Consider the following 24,553-nt stretch of genomic DNA (forward strand, 5'->3'; position numbering starts at 1 on the left):
TATGTGCTCATTAATGTATATTTACTTCTTTCAAGTAAGTTTATAAATATGCCATTTAAATACATACGGGTGAGGGGTTCGAATGCCGGTTGCCATGTTGCCCCTCCATCTTGAAAGTACATTAGCCAAAGAGGGACATACCTGTAAATTCAAGCTTCGCCTTTCGCGTTTAAACACTCAATGGCACCGTGTCGAATGTGAAGAGGGGGATTGCCCCATGTTAATCTTGGACTAAATCGGCCACCGTAGGAGTTAAAACGAAATCAGAATTGAGAGGAACAGAAACTATTATTCTCTGGATGGTCATATACCTTTTCACTGCTAGATGGGGGAAAATATCACACAGTGTAGCTTTAACTAAAACAAGTTGACGCATACCTCTCTCGTCTGTGTGCGTGCACTTAATAGCGGTGACGATCTGATAGCATTTAGCTTAGCCCACTAAGTCCAGTTCATTCACTATGGTACCAAACAGAGATCAATTTAGAAGCGACCAAACACCTCCACGTTTTCCCTTTTTAAATACAGTTACACAAATAGTTGAACGACCCAGTATGATGACAAAATAAAACGTGGTGCTTTTCTAAGCGGATTAAAACGGAGAACTATAATGTATGGCGGAATAGCACTTCTGAGACTTCGACTCGGTGCAGTAAAAAGTCCCGGCTGAAACCTTGTTCACCTGAATCCTCGTTCACATCTTCCCCTTCCCTCTGTCATTTCTGTCAATAGGGGGGAGGGGGAGATGTGAGGGAGGATGTTTCAGCCGGGACTTTTTACTGCGCTGAGTCAAAGTATTTAGAAGTGCTATTCCGCCATGATCCGCTTAGAAAAGCGCCACGTTTTATTTTATGTCCTCATACTTGACTGTTCAACTATTAGTGTAACTGTATTTAAATAGGAGAAACGTGGAGGTGTTTGGTCGCTTCTAACTTGATCTCTATTCTGTACCATCGTGAACTGGGCTTAGTGGGCTAAGCTAAATGCTATCAGATCGTAACCGCGCGTCAGAGAGATTAAGTGCACGCACTCAGACAAGAGAGGTATGTATCAACTTGTTTTAGTTAAGCGAATTACATAGTTTCATTTGAAAAAGCGGTGAAGTATCCCTTTAAGAGAATTAGCTCAATTGTGCAATTTTATTTAGAGAGACCGTTCAGTTTTGACCGTTACCATTGTGGAGAAGAGTAGAGCTTATGGTTAAGTTGTGATGTGAATAACTGCAAGTATTATTGTTATTATTAGGAAGAATGTTGCATTGTTCAATGAGCAATAACTTTGCTAATGCTAGTGCAACAACAAGTTTGTTTCTGCTTGTGCCAGCATCAAACAGACTATTAATTGAATAACAACTGATAGTCAAATATAAACAGGTCATTTCCATTAATTTTTTTCAAAGTCAACTTAAATTTAAAAAAAAGCACATTCCACTATTAATATTTAATTCATCATAAAAACTACTTAAATGTGTTATATTGTTACCATATTTTTTAAAAGTAGATAGGCCTACTGTGTAATATTTTCTACAGTGTAGATGTGTAATGATATTGTTGTTAAATTATAAAATCAATGTAGTTGTTGTAGCCTATTACTGAGATAAGATGTGTAATTAAATTAGTTACCAATCATATTAAAAATAAATTTCTTTACATTGATAAAGTAATCCTACATTTATTATAGGTAACTTATAACGGGAAGCAATTGCATTTACAAAGTACTTTCCTAACACTGAATGTATGTGAGATTCAACACTCTTTCTGTTGTGTGACTGTGGAATTTCTTTGAATGGTCATGAATTTTATTCTGCTTCCTGTCATTCAAATTCATCTTCTTGTGGGAGAGAGTCAATTCAATTCCAATTCATGAATTGAATTGAGGCCAATTCTGAAATTCTGAATTTGCACAAGCCTGGGTATAATGTTTTAATAGTTCTCTGAACAATTATCTAAAATGAAATTAGCATGTCATTTTAAAGTGCTCAACAATTCACACAAATTATTTGACCTTGTAAAGACCTACTTTCATTGGCTCTTTGTTAGATTGGAAAACATATTTCTCAAGACCTGTTTTGTGCCCTTGTGTCTCCTGTGATCTCACACTGGCCATGTTTAATTCCATATGTAAGTTGAGGATGTATTCTTAGTGTTATGGTAAAGCTGACCTCATTCATTCACTGCACCTGTTGGATTGCTGCACATCTGCTGTTCGCTCAGTGTGTCAGAGAAAACCTCTTCAGACTCCCAACTATGGTTATATTACTTTTAACACACACACACACACACACACACACACACACACACACACACACACACACACACACACACACACACACACACACACACAATTTTATGTATTAATCGACAATTAATATTGACACCACTAAAATATATTAGTTATTAGATAATTTGCTCAGTTATTCTTTTGGAAACGATTTAATTAAATCAATGACCGTTTCTCTGTGCCAGATTTGGTAACGACCATGCGCAGTCCTTCAAGTTGATTGTATTGAGGAGCGACAGAAATAATACCTAGATAGAAAATTACTAAACTCCGCTTAAAATGGGCGCTTTGTGTTTAAACCTTACTCATAGTTAGGCTTTCACTGTGTAGGCTATTTTAATAGTCATTAAAATACTAAAGCACTATTAAAGTATTGTGTGTAAATAAATAAAATAGGATGAATTATTGTGTCGGTTGCCGATTAAGTTGGTTTGGTCACATGTTGCTTGTTATTTTCCTCAGCGCTGCTGAGTTTTGACTAATCACAATCTTTTATAAATATATATTTTAGATGTATTATATTGAAAGAGCTGCAGTATATATTTAATTTGTTTGCCAGATATTAATCATTCAAATTAAGGCACTTAAAGGATTATACATATTATTACAAAGTCTTTTCTGACAAGACAAAAAACGTCGTGTGATTTGAATGCGGCTCGATGGCGGTTTGTGCTGTTGAGCCTTAACGCGCCCCCTGGCGGAATAAAGGTGTATGTCTCACAGGGTCCGCCGAAGGTGGGGCGAAAGGGAGTTTCGTTTCGTTGTGATGTGAATATGCAAAGCTACCACCAGCCGTCCGTGACGCTCTTCATGTGCTCGTTTCGGGTAGTTTAAATTTTTTGTAACCATCAGCGCCTCAATGCAAATAAGCAGCCGGAGCGAGTGTTTTCATGTTGTGTGACTGTCTGAGTGAAACTGCAGCGCGGACTTCAGTGTGTTTCATGATTGTAGGTGCTGAAATCAAACCTGCTGCTGCGTAAATCTACACCGAGAGAGACGCTGAATTGTGTCATATGGAGAAGACCAGATGATCTTTGCCAGGGAAAGGTAAAGTTTCATATGGATAACATTGCACGCACTGTCCTGGTGTTTTAACCCACATAAATATATGTGGTTTTATCATATATTTTATATAATCATACATATGATTTGCTCCCTGTAAATGCATGTTGATTAATGTTCAGACATGAATAATCCCATCATATGTGTTGCACTGCTGACACCGTCCTGTATTAAATATCATAAGTTAATTTTATATTTACAACACAATGCAATGTAATGTGTGCATAGATTTGTCTATGTCTAATGAATTTATTTGAAGAATATAGATTGATTTAACATATTTAGTAATGTGTGTTGTTTTCATATTTGAGAATTTATGAAGACTACAGATTTTTAATGTCTGGTTACTGTGTTTCGTAGATGGTTGTGTGTTTGTAGATTCACACAAACGTGTTGTGAGGGGGATGGGATGTTTACACTGGCTCCTGTTAATTCAGATTTAACACAATCAGGATTAAGAAATGGCTGGGTGAAATGACGTGAGAAACTGTGGTCTTAAATATTACTTACTGCCCATGTTCTCTCACAATTTGGTTTAATGCAATTAATTCGAATAAAATGCATTTTTTGTTAAAATTGTACAAATGTATGTACAATACATCAATATTTAAAGAAATTAAGAACTCGTATTTGCAGTGAGGTTTATTAACTATATAATATATAATAAAATTAACTGTATAATTCATAATATTTTGATCACAGTTGAAGTTAATAAGAAATGATGGTCACACTTTAGTTTAGGGTCCAATTTTCACTATTAACTATGAATTTTGCCTCAATAAACTTCTTATTGACTGCTTATTTATAATAAGTCATGTAGTTGTTAAGTTTAGGTAATGGCTAAGATTAAGGGATGTAGTAATGTGTGGTAATGCAGAATAAGGCATTAATATGTGATTTATAAATACTAATAAACAGCCAATTGCATTTAATCACCTTCAAGTTGTTCAAACCTGTATGAGTTTCTTTCTTCTGCTGAACACAAAATAAAGATATTTGGAAGAATGTTTGTAACAAAGCAGAGAGAACAACCATTCACTACCAAAGCATTTTTCCCCTACTATGGTAGTGAATGGTTTTAAGCCATACTCTCTGCTTTGTTACAAACATTCTTCCAAATATATTTTTTGTTGTTGTTGTAAATATCAAATTGAAGGTTAGTAAATGATGACATCATTTTAATTTTGGGGTAAACTATCCCTTTAATAGTGGGAATTGGACCCTAAAGTAAAGTGTTACCAAACTAATTAAATTCACTACAAAAAAATACTACCATAATGCATGAATATTTTGAGCATAATACTTCAACACAATTTAAATATTTCCTTTTGCATGCACTAATGCATTTTGATTTTGATTGTAAAATACATGTACTTAACTGTCATGAAAATAAATGAAATTCTTATGGGCCTTAAAATAGGCTTGATTTTCTTTATGCAAAATATAACTTTGTGGATTTTCTTCTGATTTTGGAGCTGAAATATGACCCAGGCATGTTCTTGACAGGTTTTGTGAGGTTCACCTAGTTAATGGATTGTTGGTTTTGGTTTACGGCTGTTATAACAGCTGTCTAAATGGTCTTGCCTAGTACAGTAACTGTTTACATGCTGGGGTTTACATAAGCTTGTCAGACACAAAACTAATGAAGTTAAACTGTTAAATTGTATAATTTGCTTATTTGCACACTTTGGCCTCAAAAAAGTCTGTATTTTTAAATAAGTATTTTAATTCATATGTATTTTGTTGTTCTAGGTATCCAGTATCAGTTGTCGTAGCCACGTCCTAGCAGGCCCTGCCTGAAGGATCGATTGAAGACCACCCTGACGAAAGACAATTTCTCATTCATTCTTTAGTCTTGTATGCATGTGAGAGGATGCATAAGACCGTGGAGTGGTCTGATCAAAGAGTGCACTGACCCGAGACGCCGGTCAATAGACAGGTATCCATGAGGACCATCTGACGGAACAGGAAGGGGATGGAAGCAGTCGATCGTAGCGGTATACCTTACACACTATGGGTGTGGCGGATCTCTGCGTAGAGAAGAAACCCTTGTGCTCGTGTTCGGCTTCTCCCTCCTGCCATTCTCAGTTCTGCCATTCAAGCATGGGGCACATTGTGGATTTACCTTCACGAGGGATGTGGCTCTTCGGTGCCCTGCTGCTCTTGTCCCTGTTCACGAGCAGCCTTGGCATCCACATGGACTCGGCGGTGGGCAGTCACAGCATGTTCACATGCGAGTCGATCGGCCTACGTATGTGCCAGGATCTACCCTACAACACCACCTTCATGCCCAACCTCCTGAACCACTACGACCAGCAGACAGCCGCTCTGGCCATGGAGGTAATGAGCCGTTCCTTCTCTCTTATACTGCTGGGATTTAGAGAAGGTGCCACAGAAACGGGGTTGCCATGGAGCTTGTTGTCGTGCAAGCTTGTGGTTTGTGGTTGGTGCTTTGATGAGCTTGAATAATTTAGACTGGCGGTAGCTCTTGCAAGTGAAATAAGCTTTATATCATATTTTTAAACTTGAGTGTGAGAGCTGCAGGATTATAGGTGCTATTTTGATCCAAGCGATTTTGAAAATAAACTTAGATATATGATAAAAAAAAAAGTTCAAAAAAAAAAAAAAGATATATTAAAATGCCATTTTTCCTAACTAGTCACTTTGTGATTTGCTCCCTTATGGACATTTTGTGCAAGTTAAATAACTACATGATTTCTAAATATGTATCCATTTGGATAGTAATCTATTTTTGTATTTATTAATTAAATACAAACTGTATTATATGTAGTAACTAGTAAAAAGTAATTAAATAGTAACTGTAAGTAAATTACAGAAAAATTAAGAGTATCCCTTTCTTTACTTTTTTAAGGGAACGTAATTAATTACAGAAAGATTAAGAGTAATCCATTACTTTACTTTTTAAAGGGAAAAGTAAAAAAAAAAAAAGAATATTAAGAGTAATCCTTTACTTTACTTTTTAAGGAAAAAGTTAAAAAAATTACAGAAAAGTTAAAAGTAATCAGGGAAAAGTAAATAAATTACAACAAAAAACTGAGTAATCCCTTACTTTAATTTTTCAAAGGAAAAGTAATTATATTAGAGAAAAATTAAGAATAATCCCATAGGGAAAAGTAAATACATTACAGGTATTACTTCCATACACCCAACAGTGATTACAGCCTTCCAAATTTTTAAATAAAAAAACATAGATTGTTTTTAACAATTTATAGTGACATTTAATTCAACAAAAATTCTCATTTTCTCTTTTTCCCATTTGTGTGATGCAGATTTTGCTTGCTCAGGATTTTTGTATCCCTGCCACGGCCATTTTGATGATTCATATCCATATGAAATCCAGTGAGATCATTCTTGCCCAGAGGTTATTTTGCGTAATGGATCTGTTATTCATCATGAAAGTAAACTTAAGTGCTGTTACATCTATCATCAAAGATTTTAATAAAAAGGCTAAAATAATTATAGGCAAATAAAACATATTCTATCAATATATAAATAAATTATATATTAAATTAAAATAATCACATTAGGTTAAACATTATATAATGTATATTTTAACAACACCTATTACATTTTAATAAATATTATAAATACAAGAAAAATTCTTCCTGATAATTAATTTTTGATATTGATTATATAGATGACAGAACATATTTTTTTAACTGTATTAACTCTTAATTTATTAGTTTCTAAGATAGCTCATCTGTTATAAAAATATCTATAGGGAATGTCAAACAGAACTACTTCTGTTCGTCTCAGGAATGGAATGTTTGTAGAATGCAGCTTTATTCCATGTGTTGAAGGAACAAATGGTGCCATCGTACATTTTTCCCCCAGTTCTAACGGCCTCTTAATCTCTGCTGAGACCCATAATGGCTGGTTTGAGTTGAAGCGTGGAAAAATGTTCTTTCTCCCATTGTTTCAGTCAATTAAACACAATGAAGAACATTTAAGCGTCCATCTGTGTTCTGGGATCACAACAGGGCAGCCAGTGTCAGTTGCCTGCTGTAGGTCTGGGAGGGGTCATGTGACCCGGGCAGCACTAAGGTTCATGGTGGTTCATCTGTCAGGGGTGTACAGTATCCCCTGTGGATATGTATTGCATCACCCCGAGATGCCCTGCTGGTGAACCAGAGCCAAAGTCCTTAAAAACAAACCTTACCCCCCTTCATATTTGCCCCATGGTCCCCCTTTGCGATAATGTAAGGTGGAATATACGATAAACTGCAGCTTCTGTTGCATGACTTTAAAAAAATAATTGTTTAACTCACACATTTTGTTTAAATGTTTCATGTGGAATTGCAATTGTTCCAACTTCCTACATTACTGAAAGTATTTTAACTTTAAAGAATTAGACCTTTAACAAAATTTAAATAATGTTAATTAGGACTCAAAATAGTTTTTACTTCTATACTGATTCATCCTTACAGTAAGTTGACTTTACAAACGGTATGTGATTCAGAATTTCTTAAAACAAAATTGTTTAAAAGGAATGATTAGTTCGCAGTTCGGACATGGCTGCCCTGTGACTGTTGCACAAGGGCTTTATGTTTCCTTTCTTTTTTTATAAGCTCTGTTAGAGATCCGATGGGATTATATGGAAATCTCGTGTGTATGTTAACTAAAGTTTTCTCTGTTGGGAATGAGGCCAGGCGATTAGAGCTGACCCTGATAAAAATCCATAAATATAGGTTATCCATGTATTATGTGCTTATGTTGAGCTGGATTCTGCACTCATGAATCAAATCCAAGCAGAAGGATATTATGCTTTTTACAGTCAAAGCAAATGTTAAGTTTGAAAATTCTTTAAAAAAATGTCATATTTCACCCTCAAATTAATTGATTTGCTTATTTTTGTATACAAAATTAAATTAAGATTTAGTTTTTTGTGCTTTGTGACATTATATTCATTATTTAAAGGAAAACTCCAACGTTTTTTAGAAATAGGGCTTATTCATCTTCTTTCCTACGTTTAGATATGTGGGCAAATGCATTTTTGTCTCAGTGCATGCATTTCTTTAGTTTGGCAGGGTCGCCGCTAGCTTAGCTTAGCATAATGACTGGATTCCTATGTTGCCAGCTAGCATGTCCTGAGTAAAAGTGATCCAAAAAAACCCCCCACCTAATTACTTCTTGTGGCCTGCGTATTCACAATGAGTACAAATAGCGATGCAGATTAAGACTAGGCGATTTCTTAGGCAGATATTGACGTGGGACTATATTATGGGGAAGCACAGGCGAAGCACTGCTATGGAGGACCAGGAGTGTCACTTAAAAATAAAATGAATAAAACATAAAAATATATATAAATAAATCACTTTTAAATGGGCTAATTAATAGACATATATAAAGTTGTTTATTTAATTTTTGTTTTTAAATGTAATTTAATAAAACAATAAAAAGGGCATTAATAAATAATTTAACCTCTTACACTCAGGGCCATTTTTTGGGATTTCCGCCTGGATTTTGCCTACCCAAATTGAAAAGCTTCCCGCACATACAGTGGTCTTAATTTAACATTTTTGAAAGTGTGTAACTCTTAACTCTGTGTGGCCCAGGTTCCTGCCAACAGTTTGGGCTATTTCCACTAAATTCTAGAAAATAGTGGAAAAAAGTTTGTCTGTGTCATGTTGTATGCCAGATTTACTCAAATGGGTTTGAAGGGATGACCACCCCCCTCCCTCTTCCCCCCTTCCCCCCTTCCCCCCTCCCCTTACCCTGTTACCCCCTCCACCACCCCCTCCCATCACCATATACAGTGATATAAATATAATATCTAGAGGTCGACCGATAGTGGATTTTACCGATACCGATAGCTAGGTTGGACCACACTTGTCGATAATCGACCGATAGTTTTTAAAAAGATACTAGATTAAAATAATAGTAATAATAATAATAACAAATATAAAAACACACAAAACAGTGCTGAACTTTATTACAAGAAATAAAAAACAGTACTGAACTATGAAAATGTTCTAAATTGAATACAGGGAGTGCAGAATTATTAGGCAAGTTGTATTTTTGAGGATTCATTTTATTATTGAACAACAACCATGTTCTCAATGAACACAAAAAACTCATTAATATCAAAGCTGAATATTTTTGGAAGTTTTAGTTTTTAGTTTTAGCTATTTTAGGGGGATATCTGTGTGTGCAGGTGACTATTACTGTGCATAATTATTAGGCAACTTAACAAAAAACTAATTTATACCCATTTCAATTATTTATTTTTACCAGTGAAACCAATATAACATCTCAACACTCACAAATATACATTTCTGACATTCAAAAACCAAACAAAAACAAATCAGTAACCAATATAGCCACCTTTCTTTGCAAGGACACTCAAAAGCCTGCCATCCATGGATTCTGTCAGTGTTTTGATCTGTTCACCATCAACATTGTGTGCAGCAGCAACCACAGCCTCCCAGACACTGTTCAGAGAGGTGTACTGTTTTCCCTCCTTGTAAATCGCACATTTGATGATGGACCACAGGTTCTCAATGGGGTTCAGATCAGGTGAACAAGGAGGCCATATCATTAGATTTTCTTCTTTTATACCCTTTCTTGCCAGCCACGCTGTGGAGTACTTGGACGCGTGTGATGGAGCATTGTCCTGCATGAAAATCATGTTTTTCTTGAAGGATGCAGACTTCTTCCTGTACCACTGCTTGAAGAAGGTGTCTTCCAGAAACTGGCAGTAGGACTGGGAGTTTATCTTGACTCCATCCTCAACCCGAAAAGGCCCCACAAGCTCATCTTTGATGATACCAGCCCAAACCAGTACTCCACCTTCACCTTGCTGGCGTCTGAGTCGGACTGGAGCTCTCTGCCCTTTACCAATCCAGCCACGGGCCCATCCATCTGGCCCATCAAGACTCACTCTCATTTCATCAGTCCATAAAACCTTAGAAAAATCAGTCTTGAGATATTTCTTGGCCCAGTCTTGACGGTTCAGCTTGTGTGTCTTGTTCAGTGGTGGTCGACTTTCTGCCTTTCCTACCTTGGCCATGTCTCTGAGTATTGCACACCTTGTGCTTTTGAGCACTCCAGTGATGTTGCAGCTCTGAAATATTGCCAAACTGGTGGCAAGTGGCATCTTGGCAGCTGCACGCTTGACTTTTCTCAGTTCACGGGCAGTTATTTTGCGCCTTGGTTTTTCCACACGCTTCTTGCGACCCTGTTGACTATTTTGAATGAAACGCTTGATTGTTCGATGATCACGCTTCAGAAGCTTGGCTATTTTAAGACTGCTGCATCCCTCTGCAATATATCTCACTATTTTTGACTTTTCTGAGCCTGTCAAGTCCTTCTTTTGACCCATTTTGCCAAAGGAAAGGAAGTTGCCTAATAATTATGCACACCTGATATAGGGTGTTGATGTCATTAGACCACACCCCTTCTCATTACAGAGATGCACATCACCTAATATGCTTAATTGGTAGTAGGCTTTCCAGCCTATACAGCTTGGAGTAAGACAACATGCATAACGAGGATGATGTGGTCAAAATACTCATTTGCCTAATAATTCTGCACTCCCTGTATATTAAAATGACAAGTTCTAACAGAAAATAATTAAAACATTAAAACATTACAAATAAATGTTTCTTTAGCTATAACCTAGAAACATGTAAGTGAATGTCAGGTAACAGACTGCAAGTCCCATTTATTAACAAGGATTTATTAGCTTATTTAGCTTACGTGAATGCTATGCAATATACATTTTACACCGTGTAATAATAGTTGAGCAATACAATTGTATCTTAATCATTCATGTTAGTTCATAGTGCATGAAAAGGTTAACAAATAAAACTAACAATGAATAATACTTCTACAGCATTTATTAACCTTACTTAAATGTTACAAAATTATATTTCTGTCGGATGCATGACCATACAGTTTGTTTTCTTACATCACTAGTTGTTACATCGCTTTAACTGCTGGAGGTAAATGTTACTGCTAATGTTAGCGTTCTCTCAGCCTCGATGACAAAGTAAAGTACATACATACAGCTGTTCTTTCGCTGCTAAAGAATCTAGTCACCAAAAAAAAAATACTTAATAATGATTTGGCAACATGTACTGAAGTGTTCTCTATTCATACAGTTTCCCTTTCGCTGTTTTAAACACTCGCAGCCTCATGTGTCCTCATGTGTTAATGTAAAAAGTGATAGTTTTTTATTTGGGCTCTAGAGGCCGCTCTCGCGCTATATAATGCCAGCAGACCCTTCTCAGAGCTCTCGTAGGCTACTGTGTAATGACAGCACCCTTCTCAAACCGGAAAAACTATCGGTATTGATTTTTGCCGATAACCGATTGTTCCACCAATCAGCTATCGGTGCCGATTAATCGGCAAATCGAACCAGTGTCATTAAATAATTATATATTCTGGAAACAGCACACACTGTCTGCAGGTTCCTAGAGCTCACAGGGCCTGAGTTACACACTTTCAAAAATGAATTTATATATTTTTTTAAATCAAAAAGTGGCTAGTTTTTTGGGGGGTTATAACAGCTAGACAACATATACTTACATGTTTTTCACTTTTAGCAGTGTTTTATGTAACTTTAAATGGTGTCCTGTAAAATAACACCAACATTTTGATCCTAGACCACTGTATGTGTGTATGGGAGGCTTTTCAATTTGGGTAGGCCAAATCCAGACGGAAATGGCAACAGAGTAATTTAGTGTAAATACATGACTTTTTCCAAAAGAAATACCAAAGTGATGCATATCTCCAGAAAGTAGAGACTCTAAGCTTTCAAATGGTACCAAATATGACATCATAGCTCATCCACAGACATTTAAAATTGAAAGTATATACATGACAATGTCATTCCGGACCCTGTACAGGGTCCACAGAGTTTAAGGTTGGTTAAAATAGCTTTTTTAAAGCCTTTGGCCTCTATTTGCCAATTGCTTTTCTTTGTCGTTTTGCCGAGTGCTTTTCTTTTGTCAATCGAGTTTAAAACATGCCATTGGACAGTACACTCGTGGGGGTCAACTTTCAACCAATCAACTTTTACCTCAGTTTGAAGAGTCGGTCCAATATCATTGGTCATCGACTCTCATTGCGGAAAGCGGCCTCCTTGTAATTTCTGATTTATTACAAAAAACAAACAATGTCTAAAAACTGATATTTGACAAGATGTACAGAAAATAAGATTTAAAAAAAACGAACCAAAAACTCGTGTGATATGTTATATTATACTGAAAACTACGCCCAATGGAAGGGGAACGTCATCAGCGACAGGAAATGTAACATAAATAACTACATTTGGATATTTGACAACATGTTTACTGCACACGTAGGCATACTGAGACATACTGAGCGTCAGGATCCCAAAATTGACCTATTCTTCCTGCTGAAGCAATTGCCTGTATCCGCTTTTGTCTCCTTAAATGCTTGTTTTTTGGGTCGACAGCTTATAAATACTTTGTTGTGTGTTTTTAGACTGTGGTCTATACACCTTGTCACATATCAGCTTTTAGACATTGTTTGGTTTTTTGTTAGAAGTAAGAGATGACAAGGCGACAGCTTCACGCAATAAAGTCAAGGAGAGTGTTGGATTGTTTTCCCTGATGTGGGCGTGCCCTGCGCTCTGTCTCTATGGTTTTATGGTCAGCAAAATGGTATAACAAGAATATTTATGGTATAACAAAAATTATCACATACAAGATATTAAAATGGCACCAAAAGCAAATTAAAGCGGGATAAAGATTTGATCTCTCACTGACAGTGCGCATGTCAGTGAAAGTGAGAGAGGGTTTGGCTCTTCAAACTGAGGCGAGAGTTGATTGTTTGCCCCCACGTGTGTACTGTCCAATTGCATTTGTTTAACTCGATTGATAAATGGAAAAAGAAAAGCACTCGGCAAAATGACACAGAAAAGCAATTGGTAAATAGAGAGAGAAAAGCGTTTAAAATGATTTATTAATGCTCTTTTTGTTGTTTTATTAATATACGTTTTAAAACGTTAAACAGTTTTAAATGTCTATTTATTTATACATTTAATGTTTGTAAATGTATTGTTGTATTGTTTTATTAAACTACATTTAAAAACACAAATTAAATAAACAACTTTAAATATGTCTATTAATTTGTTCAGTTAAAAGTGATTTATTTATATAGATTTTTATGTTTGAATTCATAAATTCATTCTTCATTTTATTTTTAAGTGGCACTCCTGGTCCTCCATACACTGCTACTTGGGTGCAGAGATATAAAATATTTAGGGCTGTTTCGAATGCCATTTTTTGAGCTTCGAAGCTTAGGTGGCAATCAATATCGAATATTCGAAGCTTCGGTGGGTGGGGCTAAATATATAATAATAGTGTCGGTTTGCATTTGTATCATCTTTCACGACTTCACGTTTCACTCTTCGGCATCGTAAATGTGTTGCGGCAGACCCAGTGGAGTGCAGTGTTGCATTTGGTGCAATATGATCAGGTGGCACACATTCTTTAAATATTAATAAACATTTAATAATCTTTTAAATAGAACAGTTTCCGGTACGCATTACACGGGAAGGTTTATGCTCCGAAAACGGACAGTGCACAAGTGATCCAAAACACAAAGTCTGTTAAGAGCAAGAACTTTAATAAGGTATTAATAACGAACCTTTCTTTAAAACAAATGAATCCCAAAACAGAAATTAAATTAGTAACACACAGTGATTTCAATGAACTGTAATAAATAAAGAACACGGTAGCATGCTTATAAACAGTTGAATAAGATTAAATGAATTGTTTTTAAAATGACACGAAATGTAATATCTATTACAATTAGTTTTATTCTATATAAGGGATTTATTTTTTGTCTTATTCTGACTTTTTGTTAATTTAAATCTTTAAAATGCGCGATGCTTTTATTGAAAGCATGTTGTGGTGTTTTTTTTAATTTATTATTATTATTTCAAGCATGAGTGAGAATGAGTCCGCGACGGAAGTCACGTGTTGAAAAAAAAAAAAAGAATATTCGAATCTCAAAACTGAAAATCGAATGCCACCTCACCGAACGAATATTCGAATATTCGATTATTCTAGTACAGCCCTAAAAATATTTAAAATCATTGTTTTGGTTTTGGGGTGAAATTTAAGCCATTTGTGTTCTAGACAAATTTCATGAGGTTAACCCGTTTTTCAGCTCTAACCAATGGGTAATTACAAATTAACCAGAAATAGATGTAACTATGGGTTTCCTTGATGTTTCAGCAAAACCACTCACCCTTCCTGCCCTGTGCTGATTAAAGATCTCCAGAGGAATTTACTGTCTGGTTCATTTTGGGATCTAGACGCCCTCATTGTGATGAGAACAGTGATGCTGTAATTGGGTGAAGTCTGGGTGATAATGACAGACCTCTGTGTGAGGTCATCATTAACAGGCTAAAAGACTGATGCTGCATCCCAATTCGTCTACTAATAATATGCCCTAGTATGTACTAGTTTTGTAAAGAAAAAGTGCATACTTTTAGTGTGTAGCAAACTGACGGATAGTTTTGTTGCTTATAGTTACAAGATTCCTGACACCGTTTAAACTACCCTGTCAATCATCAATCCTTCATAACATATTCAATTTAATTAAATTTCCCAATGCATCAGATAGAAATGTAGTAGCGTGTTGATTTGCCAGTCGCGGGTCACACTTCGCTATGCTTGTAGGTTTTTGTTAACACTTTATTTGTAGTTCTAATCGAATCCTTGTCCAAGGCAGAATGGGTGTCCAGAGTGGCTGGATCTGCAGTTTGGATTCTAACATAGTAGACAATTAGGGTATATTTGGAATACTAATTTAAACACTACAATTTGGGACACATTCTAATTGGGACACAGTGACAGGATGAGACTGTTCAAAATGGAATATTAGCGTACTGATACTGTAAATTATTACTGTATTACTGCCTTTTGAATACAGGACATTTGCATAGTATCAATCAACTTTATTTATATAGCGCTTTTACAATCACAATTGCGTCAAAGCAGCTTCACAGTGTCAAACCGGATAATATTGCGACAAAATTAGATTTGGCTGTACAGTCGTACTGGAGAAAACAGTGATGTTATCAGCTTAGTTTAATTTATCATATAGCAACAATGTTGGCAGATCAGTATTTAAGTTTATAGAATTAAATAAGACCTAATTCATACATTTTATTTGTATAATAAGTTGAATAACTTTAATCATATTTTTAGTGTCCCCAACTGAGCAAGCCAAGCCAAAGGCAACAGTGGCAAGGAACCAAAACTCCATCAGGGCATGATGGAGAAAAATAAACCTTGGGAGAAACCAGACTCAGTCGGGGTGCCAGTTCTCCTCTGGCCTATTAACACACCGTGTAAGATTATTATTCTGGCAACCTTACAGGTCAGAAATCATATTAGATTGGAATATTCAAAATGTCAGGGTATAACGGAAGAGACAGATTTATTTGGAAATAAATGATGGGATGGGGCGTCGATTACACAAGAGTATGAATACATGAAAGATCGGAATAATTGCGCCGAAGACGGGTTTTGAGCATGTCGTGCCAGTGAGGCAAATTCGGAGGAGACACCATTTGACACGGCTCAGCAGACACTCCAGGATGAGCTGGTCATGTCCAGGCAGGTCCACCATCCGATCCGGACAGGGCCCAGATCCGGGATAAACCTCGGGATAAACAGATAGTTTACCTCGGGATAGTATGTGATGCTACATTGTTGTCAGATGATTCAGTACATTCATGTTTCATTCAGCAAGGGCATGTAAAATATGCTTAACTTTTCACACATTTTAATCAAAAAATTCTTCAACACTTGTAACTTTTATTACTTCAGGTTTCATTTGTTACAGAGGAAGTGCAAGTCAAGTTGATAGCATTTCACACATTTTTTTTGCAGTCTGTAACTTTTTGCGCTCTTGCTGTTAGCGTCTTGTGGAAGAACATTTCAGCCGGAGCTACTTCTCTGTGTTTATCTCTATGGCGAGTCACACAGGGACTGTGCTCCTCCGCAGCGGTACCCAGGGGCGTGGGACTGGGGGGATAAAGGGTACTGAGTAACCAGGGCCCAAGGCAGGGAAGTCCGTTTTCTATACATACACATACATGGTACGGGGGCCCAGCAAGATGGTTTGTACCCAGGGCCCAAAATTTGGTGCTACGCCCCTGGCGGTACCTACCAGTCTGGCCTGAAATAGTGCCAATATAAACACTTATTATAAGTGTACCATAATTATTCAGGGTAAGACAAAAACACAGTTTGGAAAATGGATTCATGTTGTACATTCTCATTTTTGTAAATCTTGAACACAAAAAAAGTTACGGCCAGCAGCTTTAATATTGCATATTTTGGCAAATGTAAAAGGTCTCCTTTGAAATCAAGTAATAAAATGCCACACAACCTTTATATGCAGCAATAGCACAAGTATTATGTTAATGTGATATTTTCCACGTCGCCTGGAACATTTTTCACAGCAGAGCAAAAAAACATGTGGGTCTGGTATAGAAAACAAGATGCTATTTTGATAAGCTTTTTTTTTCCGTTGCTGGCATGTATTCTGATGAAGTTAAGGCTTTGAAATTCAAAGAACTTGCTGGCAGGTGAGTTTTAAGCATCGCTAGCATCAAATAAAAAGTAGCTACGGTCGGAAAAACATGCCTTGAGTCCCCTGCGTTCAGTTCCTCTCTTGCTGTTTTTGAATTCAAGAATGTGTCCTGCGTGAACGGCCCCTAATTCTGCACATTTTTGTGTGCATTCAGATTGAAATAAATGTAATGGTGTGTTGTTTTTCTGTAAGACTCCCTGAAGTTTCTACAGAACTGCTCTTTTTGGTCTCAAATCTCTCTTTCAGCCTCTCCAATTTTCCCCATCTTCCTTAACTGGGTAGAGTCGTCACCATGGTAACAAACCGTAATTGTACAGGCTCAAAAGGACAAGCTTTAGTGTTCCCAGGAGGCGGTCTCTTGCACTGACCTTTGACCCCTGAGGATGAAGAGTTGTCAAAAACCCTCCACTTCAGATGGGCCCGTTCCTGCTTCAGGGTTACCATGGTATGGCTGTTAAAAATGTAGGGAAAGGACGCTTGGATGAGTGAAACGTAGGAAAGAGAGGTGATATTGATTCAGGGCTGGTTGAATGACAGGACAGAAGGAGTGTGGGAGCGAGCTGTCCTTTCTTTCTTTCTTTCTTTCTTTCTTTCTTTCTTCTGTTTTTCTTCCAGAGCTCAGATGAAGGAAATAACTCCGCGTTTGGCCAATTTTCCCATTCAAGGCCCTTGAGTCTTTCACGTCTGTGTGAAAGTGGAGGGCCGCCCAGAGCCAATTGGTGACTGCAGAAGGAGTTTATCTTTGTTGTTGTTCTAGGAGAGACAGGATGTGTTTTATTCTCCGTGTGCCCCTGAACACCACAATTTATTCACCCCGTTCAGAGTAGCCAGCGTGTTGCCGTGTCACTCACATAGACGATTCACTTCGGTGTTTTGTGTCCTCATTTATAAGCACTCAATCAGTGTCTCTTTATATCCGAGAGCTCAAAATTCAGAGTATGGCCCAGAATATTTTACAGCATTTTGAATAATGAATAAATGTTGCAAATTCTACTTTTCATAAACATATATGAATGTATATCTCAGCAAGGTCACTTTGTTTCTGCAAGGATGCATTAAACTGATCAAACGTTACAGTAAAGACTTTTACATTGTCTCTGTTTTAAATAAATGCTTAAAGATTCCTGAAAAAAGTATTTACATTTTTACATAAATATTAAAGGGTTAGTTCAACAAAAATGAAAATTCTCTCTTTAATTACTTAACCTAATGCCGTATTGATTTATGATTCGGATCGCCAATGTCACGCGATCCGAATCATGACTCAGTCCGCTGATTCATAACCGTTCGAAACTTTGTTTTGAATTCTGCCCATCACTATATTAGTCGTTATTTAGTTTTTTTTTTGCTCACAAAAAATATTCTTGTTGCTTCATAAAATTATTGTAGAGCCACTGTAATGAGATGGACTTTTAACAATGTCTTTAGTGCCTTTCATGGGTCTTGAGAAAGGAAATGACATTGATGTCAAAAAAGGCGGGTCTGAGCCATCGGATGTAAATAAAAATATCTTAATTTGTGTTCCGAAGATGAACGGAGGTCTTACGGGTGTTGAACGACATTAGGGTAAGTAAGTAATGGTACCCTAGAATGAGTTGAAACAATATTTTAAATTGTTCTCTGATATCTACATATAGGGTATGTATGTGACTTATTTAAGGGTTAAAATTGTCCAGATATGGTTTTACAGGTCCATTTACAACCCCAGAAATTGTCCCTAATGATGTAATGCTCTGTTTTTGCCTTATTTGGAAGGGTTAGGAATATTAATGTGAGTTTGGCTCTGATTGGATGTTTCACTGCACGGCTCCTTTCAATGACAGAAACACATCTACCGTATACTGTCAATCATGGAGAGATTATGCATCCAACCTTATGGTTGGTCCTGTTTCTGATGAAGATAAAGATTTTGTGGAACAACCATTTGTTTTGAGATTGGCAATAGACGCTTTTGAGTGGTAAGTTTAGTCTTTATTTTAAGTTAGACCTGCAACATAACGTCAGTTATGTAACTTCAGCCTACATGTGAACTAAGTTAGCACATAACATAAACTTTACACGTTTACTCATCGTCAGCAGTAACAACCTTTTTAGCATTTTAAACATTTTAATCACTGTAATGTGTCACTGTTTGATTTTACAATGATAGCTTCTTCACTTTGAATCACAAACTCTAAACAGCAAACTGGGTAACATTAGCACACAAATACGGTATGTTGTTTGTACAGTACAGTAGCCAACAAGTAGCCTTAAGTGGTGGAGATGACGTTAGCTAGAAGGATAGAGTGAGCACTCTGTAAGCAACTAAAATAACATAGTTAGCTCCTGAGTTGTGTTGTTGATGAAAATAGCCTATAGGCTAAGTTATATCCTATATCCGACAAAAGGGACTGCCATATGTATCTATGGTTGTTTTGTAGATTTGTATGACTGGCAGAAAATATTAACTTTGACATTTGCCATACTGATACTACTTGGAGTTTTCTATTGTTACTGTAGTAGCATCTTGCGTTGGATCTAGACAGCACAGGGGATATTATCGTTAATCTTGTCTCATTAAGACACTTCCAGTTTAATCAGAAATTGTTTAGACAATCAATAAGTGGATAAAATCGCTACTTACTTTTTGCAGGGATATAGTTTGAATTGCCGCTTCTCCAGTATCAGATGCTGAGTAAAGCCTGCTATTGTCCAGGTTAGAAAAACTGTCTGTGGTGAAATGGGCCGAGCAAACAAACAACTTTTAATTAAATTGTTGCAGTATCTGGTTATAGATAAACATGCCTGTTGACAGTTTTGTTCAGTGGGAAGGCTATGAAAAGTCCCCATGTCCCCTGCACAGACTGGAACATAACATCTATATCCATGATCTGCCAGTTTTGCTATCCTCGTGTGACGTATGTCCTGCCGTATAAAAATGTTGGGGGAATACATATTAATGATACCCAGCGATTGCATCACAGTTGGCGTTATGTGGAGAATCGCCAGCTTTTCCGTGGTGTTTTTCACAACCAAGATTTACATATGAAGGAGGAAATACTGGTTTTCGAGACTCACTGTATGTGATGTCCATGTACTGATCTCTTGTTATTCAACTATGCCATGGTTAATTAAATTGTTTTCATTCTATTTTTATTCTATCTAATTTTTCATACATTAAAAATAAAGTTCAACCACACAATCCTAATATTAGGATCTGAAGGAAGCTTATGCAGCGACTGTGTTCTTCCACAACCAGGAATAGCGCAACATTTTGCTATATTCTTCGGCATTTTTATTGCTGCTGACAAATCTGAACGGCTCCATGAGTCAGTGGGTGGGGCTACTGAATTACACGTGCTGTAGAGGCAGTGTTTGGTCAGTCGATGACGTCAAGATGCAAACACGATCGTTTATTGGACCTGGTGTGTATAAAAGCTTTTCAAGGAAGTTTTCAGCTCTGAAACTTACAGAATATTCTTATATTACCATGACCTTTTATATATCAAAGTCTCAAGGAAGAGTTGATTTCTCAATTCACCCCTTTAATAACAATTACAAAAGAATACAATTAAGCATATTTTGTTACCTTTTGGAACTGGGTGGGAAGAGTTCAATTTGAGCAGATTCTTATCACCATCATCACCAGCTATGTTTCCATCCATAGTTGAGAATTTAACTTGTACACAAAATTGGAATATCAAATAAAGCACCGTTTCCTGCACCTGCACCGTTTCCGTTTCAGTGAGTCTAAGAGAACAAAATCGTAAATTCCTGATTAACCTGTGTTATTTACTAAGAAAAATAGGAGAAGCCACTGTATAATAATATAATTTAGTATATAACATATTACTAGTACATATTAATATACTATATTATCAGTGCATGCAGACAAAACACAATAAATGTGTTATCTATCCTGCTTTTGCAGGCAGTTGCTGCTGTTTGGGAACAGCGAGTTCTGGCAGGTAATTACACTGAACCACTTTGACGACATGCTTTGCTCAAGCATTTTAGAACAATCTCTGTTCAGCAAGTTCGATCAGCTGGTTGATCCATTTATGCCGTCACATCGCAAAGTCACATAGTCTTTTTTTGGATGCATATCGGGGAATTTATTTGGTAAATCTGTTTCCATTATAGTTTATGCAAATATTTTCTTATCGAATAAAAATGTATCAGCCTTAAATTTGCATCTTGCCATTTCTATCCAACAGTTTTTGATGTGATATTCCAAAATGCATATAAAAATAGGTGGATGGAAACACAGCTAATTTCCCCAGCACATTCAGCATCTAGCTCATATTAACGAGCTTAACCGTAATTCTCAAAACAGTGGCATTAATATTTGATTGCAAACAGTACTTGGTCTGCAGTAAATCACTAAGCCATTTCAAGTTTTGCTGATGATCTATTCTAGGGATGCACGTGTGGCCACCATATCGATATATTAAAGCTGATAAATAATGTGTTGTTTTCTTCGTTCGCCATAATGGATTTGAATTGCTTAATATATGACTAAAATTACTTCAAAAAGGAAAATACAGTTAAGACAAACAAGGCAAGTCTGTCATAAAGGCTACATAAAATAATAATGAGAACATTATAACTGTATGCTTGGCACATGGCTTTTAATTGTGAGACTTTTTGTAATTTTTGTAGTTTTTGTAATCAGGCTCTCAAAAATGATATACAAATGTGGATTTAGATTTATCGACCAATATATCGGTTATCAGACATTGCCACCTTGAGGAATAAAGGTCAACTGCACTTATTAGAGATTCAATTATTGTTGTGCATAAAAAAAATACTTGCACTATTACATACTTGGGGTCACTATTGACCCTATGAACTTTTTTTTTTTTTTTTTTTTTACAAATAATAGAAAACAGACTCTTAAAAATATTTGTTTCTTGTTATATTGTTTATAATAAATAGAGGATTATGCTAAGAAGGTTGATGTCTAACTATCTGTGATCTGGTCTGTAGATTCGTTGAAGGAGATTGATAAGACTGAGAGATTTAAAATCACACTTCCTTTAAAAAAAGACATTGGTGATAATAGTGTTGTATCACGCATATCAGCAGATCTGACTGATTAATACAGCACATATTTGTATTTATAATTCAACATACATTTGTTATTACAATTGACAAAACAATTGACAAAAACACTTGATCTTTAGCAGGGATGGTGGAGTTGATGTGTGCTGCAGACTGATGGTAGGTCACTGTTGATGGAAAACATCCTAATAGTATCTGACAGTGTTCTGGGCTGGATGGAAGAATCTGTTATGTAAAGACTCTACAACTCTTCAGTTCAGAATACCTAGTGCACAGCAGTTAGTCAGAGCTTGTTAACTTAAGATTTGAGCTATCGTGTGTGTACAAGAGCAAGATATGTATATTTGTGTTTGAATGGGTTCTGTGTCCTTCAAGACTTTTTTAGTTAGACTTTTATTAGTAAGGTTCGATAAGACAAGCATCACTTATTATTGCTTATACTTTGGATTTTTGATTGGACAACAATTCAGCACAGTAATGTTTTGTATGATAAAATAATATGCTAAAAAATTCAGCAGATTTACATGGAATGAAGGACCAGAATTTCAAAGAGGCTTGAGAATTTCAGTCAAATATAGGATTAAAGAAATGCAGGATCTGTTATTTGACCTGTCATTTGCAGTAATCAAATGACTAATGACAGCTTAAGGAAGTGTTTTGAGCAGAAACGCAGTCATTCAGAACACAGCATGGCACGCACAACAGCCCAGTAGGGAAAAGGTGACCGATTCTCGCATTAGAATGTCTCAAATCCTTTGACTTTCTAATCCTGAGAGAATGCAACTCTCCGTTTTCTCCAGAAAAACACGCTTTCTACAAAGTTGGCAAACTGGATTTTCCACTCGCACAAGGCATGTTTGCTCGGCCGATTCCACCTGCTCTGTGAAGGGGTGGGGGGTGGGTGGTAGAGGGGTTTTTCCTGTTCGGATCTGATTTCACTCTTCATCCATGTCCAAATCTGCCAGACAGAAAGCGCTATCAAACAGGAGTCTAGTCCAGACAGCTGCATTACCCTGCAGTCATCCCATTATGATACATCTACCATTGTATTTATGGACAAGTATAATGTTTATGGCAAAATATCAGGGGTCACCATGATGTTTTTCTTTAACATCACCATGGCTGTGTTAGAAATCCCCCTATGCCCTCATTCACTATTCCCTACATAACACTAATATAGTTCAACATGAAGTAGTGAATGAAAACAAGTGAGCTAATTCAGACACTGAGTGGTGCTGGAAGGGCTGATACTTTTGCATAGTTTGTGCTTGCTGTTTAACTGGCAGCTCCAATAGTTATGAAAAGATTTATCTTGGACTCTGTCATGGAAACTATCATGTATAAACCTTAATTAAACAATTTAATAATCATTTGACAAGAAATTTATACCTATATGATACCCACATTGGACCAGCGGTTTGGAAAATGGATGGATGATTCAGCTGCGGGTACCATCTTCTGGTCAGAGGCGGGAATTCATTTGTCGTAACGTCACAGTGCATTATGGGTATCTATCAATCAATCAATCAGCTTTATTTATATAGCGCTTTTACAATCACGATTGCTTCAAAGCAGCTTCACAGTGCTAAACAGGACAACATTGCAACAACATTTGATTTGGCCGCACAGTCTTTCCGGAGAAAACAGTGATGTCATCAGCTTATCTCAATTTATCATATGGTGACAATGATCAGTATTATAGTTTATAGAATTAAATAAGACCTAATTAATTCATTTTATTTGTATATTTAGTTGAAGAACTTAGATCATAATTTTAGTGTCCCCAATTTTAGGATCCTCTAGCTGTTGAGTGTACAATGATTGTACACTTTTTGTACACATCGGTTGGGGAATTGATAGGGCCCTTTTTAAGGCTATAGGGGGCGATTTCAGACTCAGCCCATGTTTCATGTATCATGGTAATAATCGTATGATATTCTGTATAAAAAAGTACTATGGGAATCCAAGCAAACCATGGTATTGCCACAGCGCTTTTTTGTAAAGGAAAATCTTTCTGTTTTTCTCTTTCTGCAAAACTCAAAATGGTGCCAACCCTTGTCCCGATATACTTTCTCCCTTTTCCACCAATTCCACAATGAAATACAGTAGATAGACATCTTTATGTGTTATTTTTCTCACCAAAGTTCTCAAGTAGCCCAGGAAGCCGTAAAAGCATGCATCCGTGCTCTGAAAGCTTGAGGCTTTCAAAGGTAACCTCTATTCATCGAATCTTTAAGTGAATCATGAGCCTGACAAAAGAAAAACAGGCAGAAACTTAATCCATCCATTGAAGTGTTAGAGGAGTGGCGGTTGGCGACTGTGAGAGACAAATGTGCTGTTTTGCACCGCTGCCAGAAACCCACCCGGTTCCTCGGGCTGCTCCTCCTACACAGTCTGGGCTTGCTGGCACGGCGGCGCGGCATTCACATCAACCCCGCAATGTTTTAATTACCATTAACGTCTTAGACATGGAGATTAGGCTAAATAATATGTATGAATCTCTCTTTCGGGAATGTGTGAGTGGTCTTGATTAATTACACCTTCACTTCTCTCTGACAGATGAACA

General features: G+C 36.7%; 1 protein-coding gene and 1 long non-coding RNA gene across 2 annotated transcripts in view; one reads left to right on the forward strand and one right to left on the reverse strand.

Annotated features, from left to right (window-relative positions):
• The window catches only part of LOC137091499 (uncharacterized), a 28,134-nt gene extending 22,738 nt beyond the window's left edge, over nt 1-5,396 (reverse strand). Inside the window, exon 1 of the long non-coding RNA XR_010908093.1 lies at nt 5,259-5,396. This is a non-coding gene — a long non-coding RNA (uncharacterized lncRNA). The remainder of the gene's footprint in view (nt 1-5,258) is intronic.
• Nucleotides 5,356-24,553, forward strand: part of fzd3b (frizzled class receptor 3b) — a 43,963-nt gene continuing 24,765 nt past the window's right edge. Inside the window, exon 1 of the mRNA XM_067455972.1 lies at nt 5,356-5,682. Within this exon, the coding sequence (XP_067312073.1) occupies nt 5,356-5,682 (327 nt within the window). The remainder of the gene's footprint in view (nt 5,683-24,553) is intronic.

Source organism: Pseudorasbora parva, chromosome 10, assembly GCF_024679245.1.
Source record: "Pseudorasbora parva isolate DD20220531a chromosome 10, ASM2467924v1, whole genome shotgun sequence".
In the NCBI taxonomy this organism is placed as follows: domain Eukaryota; kingdom Metazoa; phylum Chordata; class Actinopteri; order Cypriniformes; family Gobionidae; genus Pseudorasbora; species Pseudorasbora parva.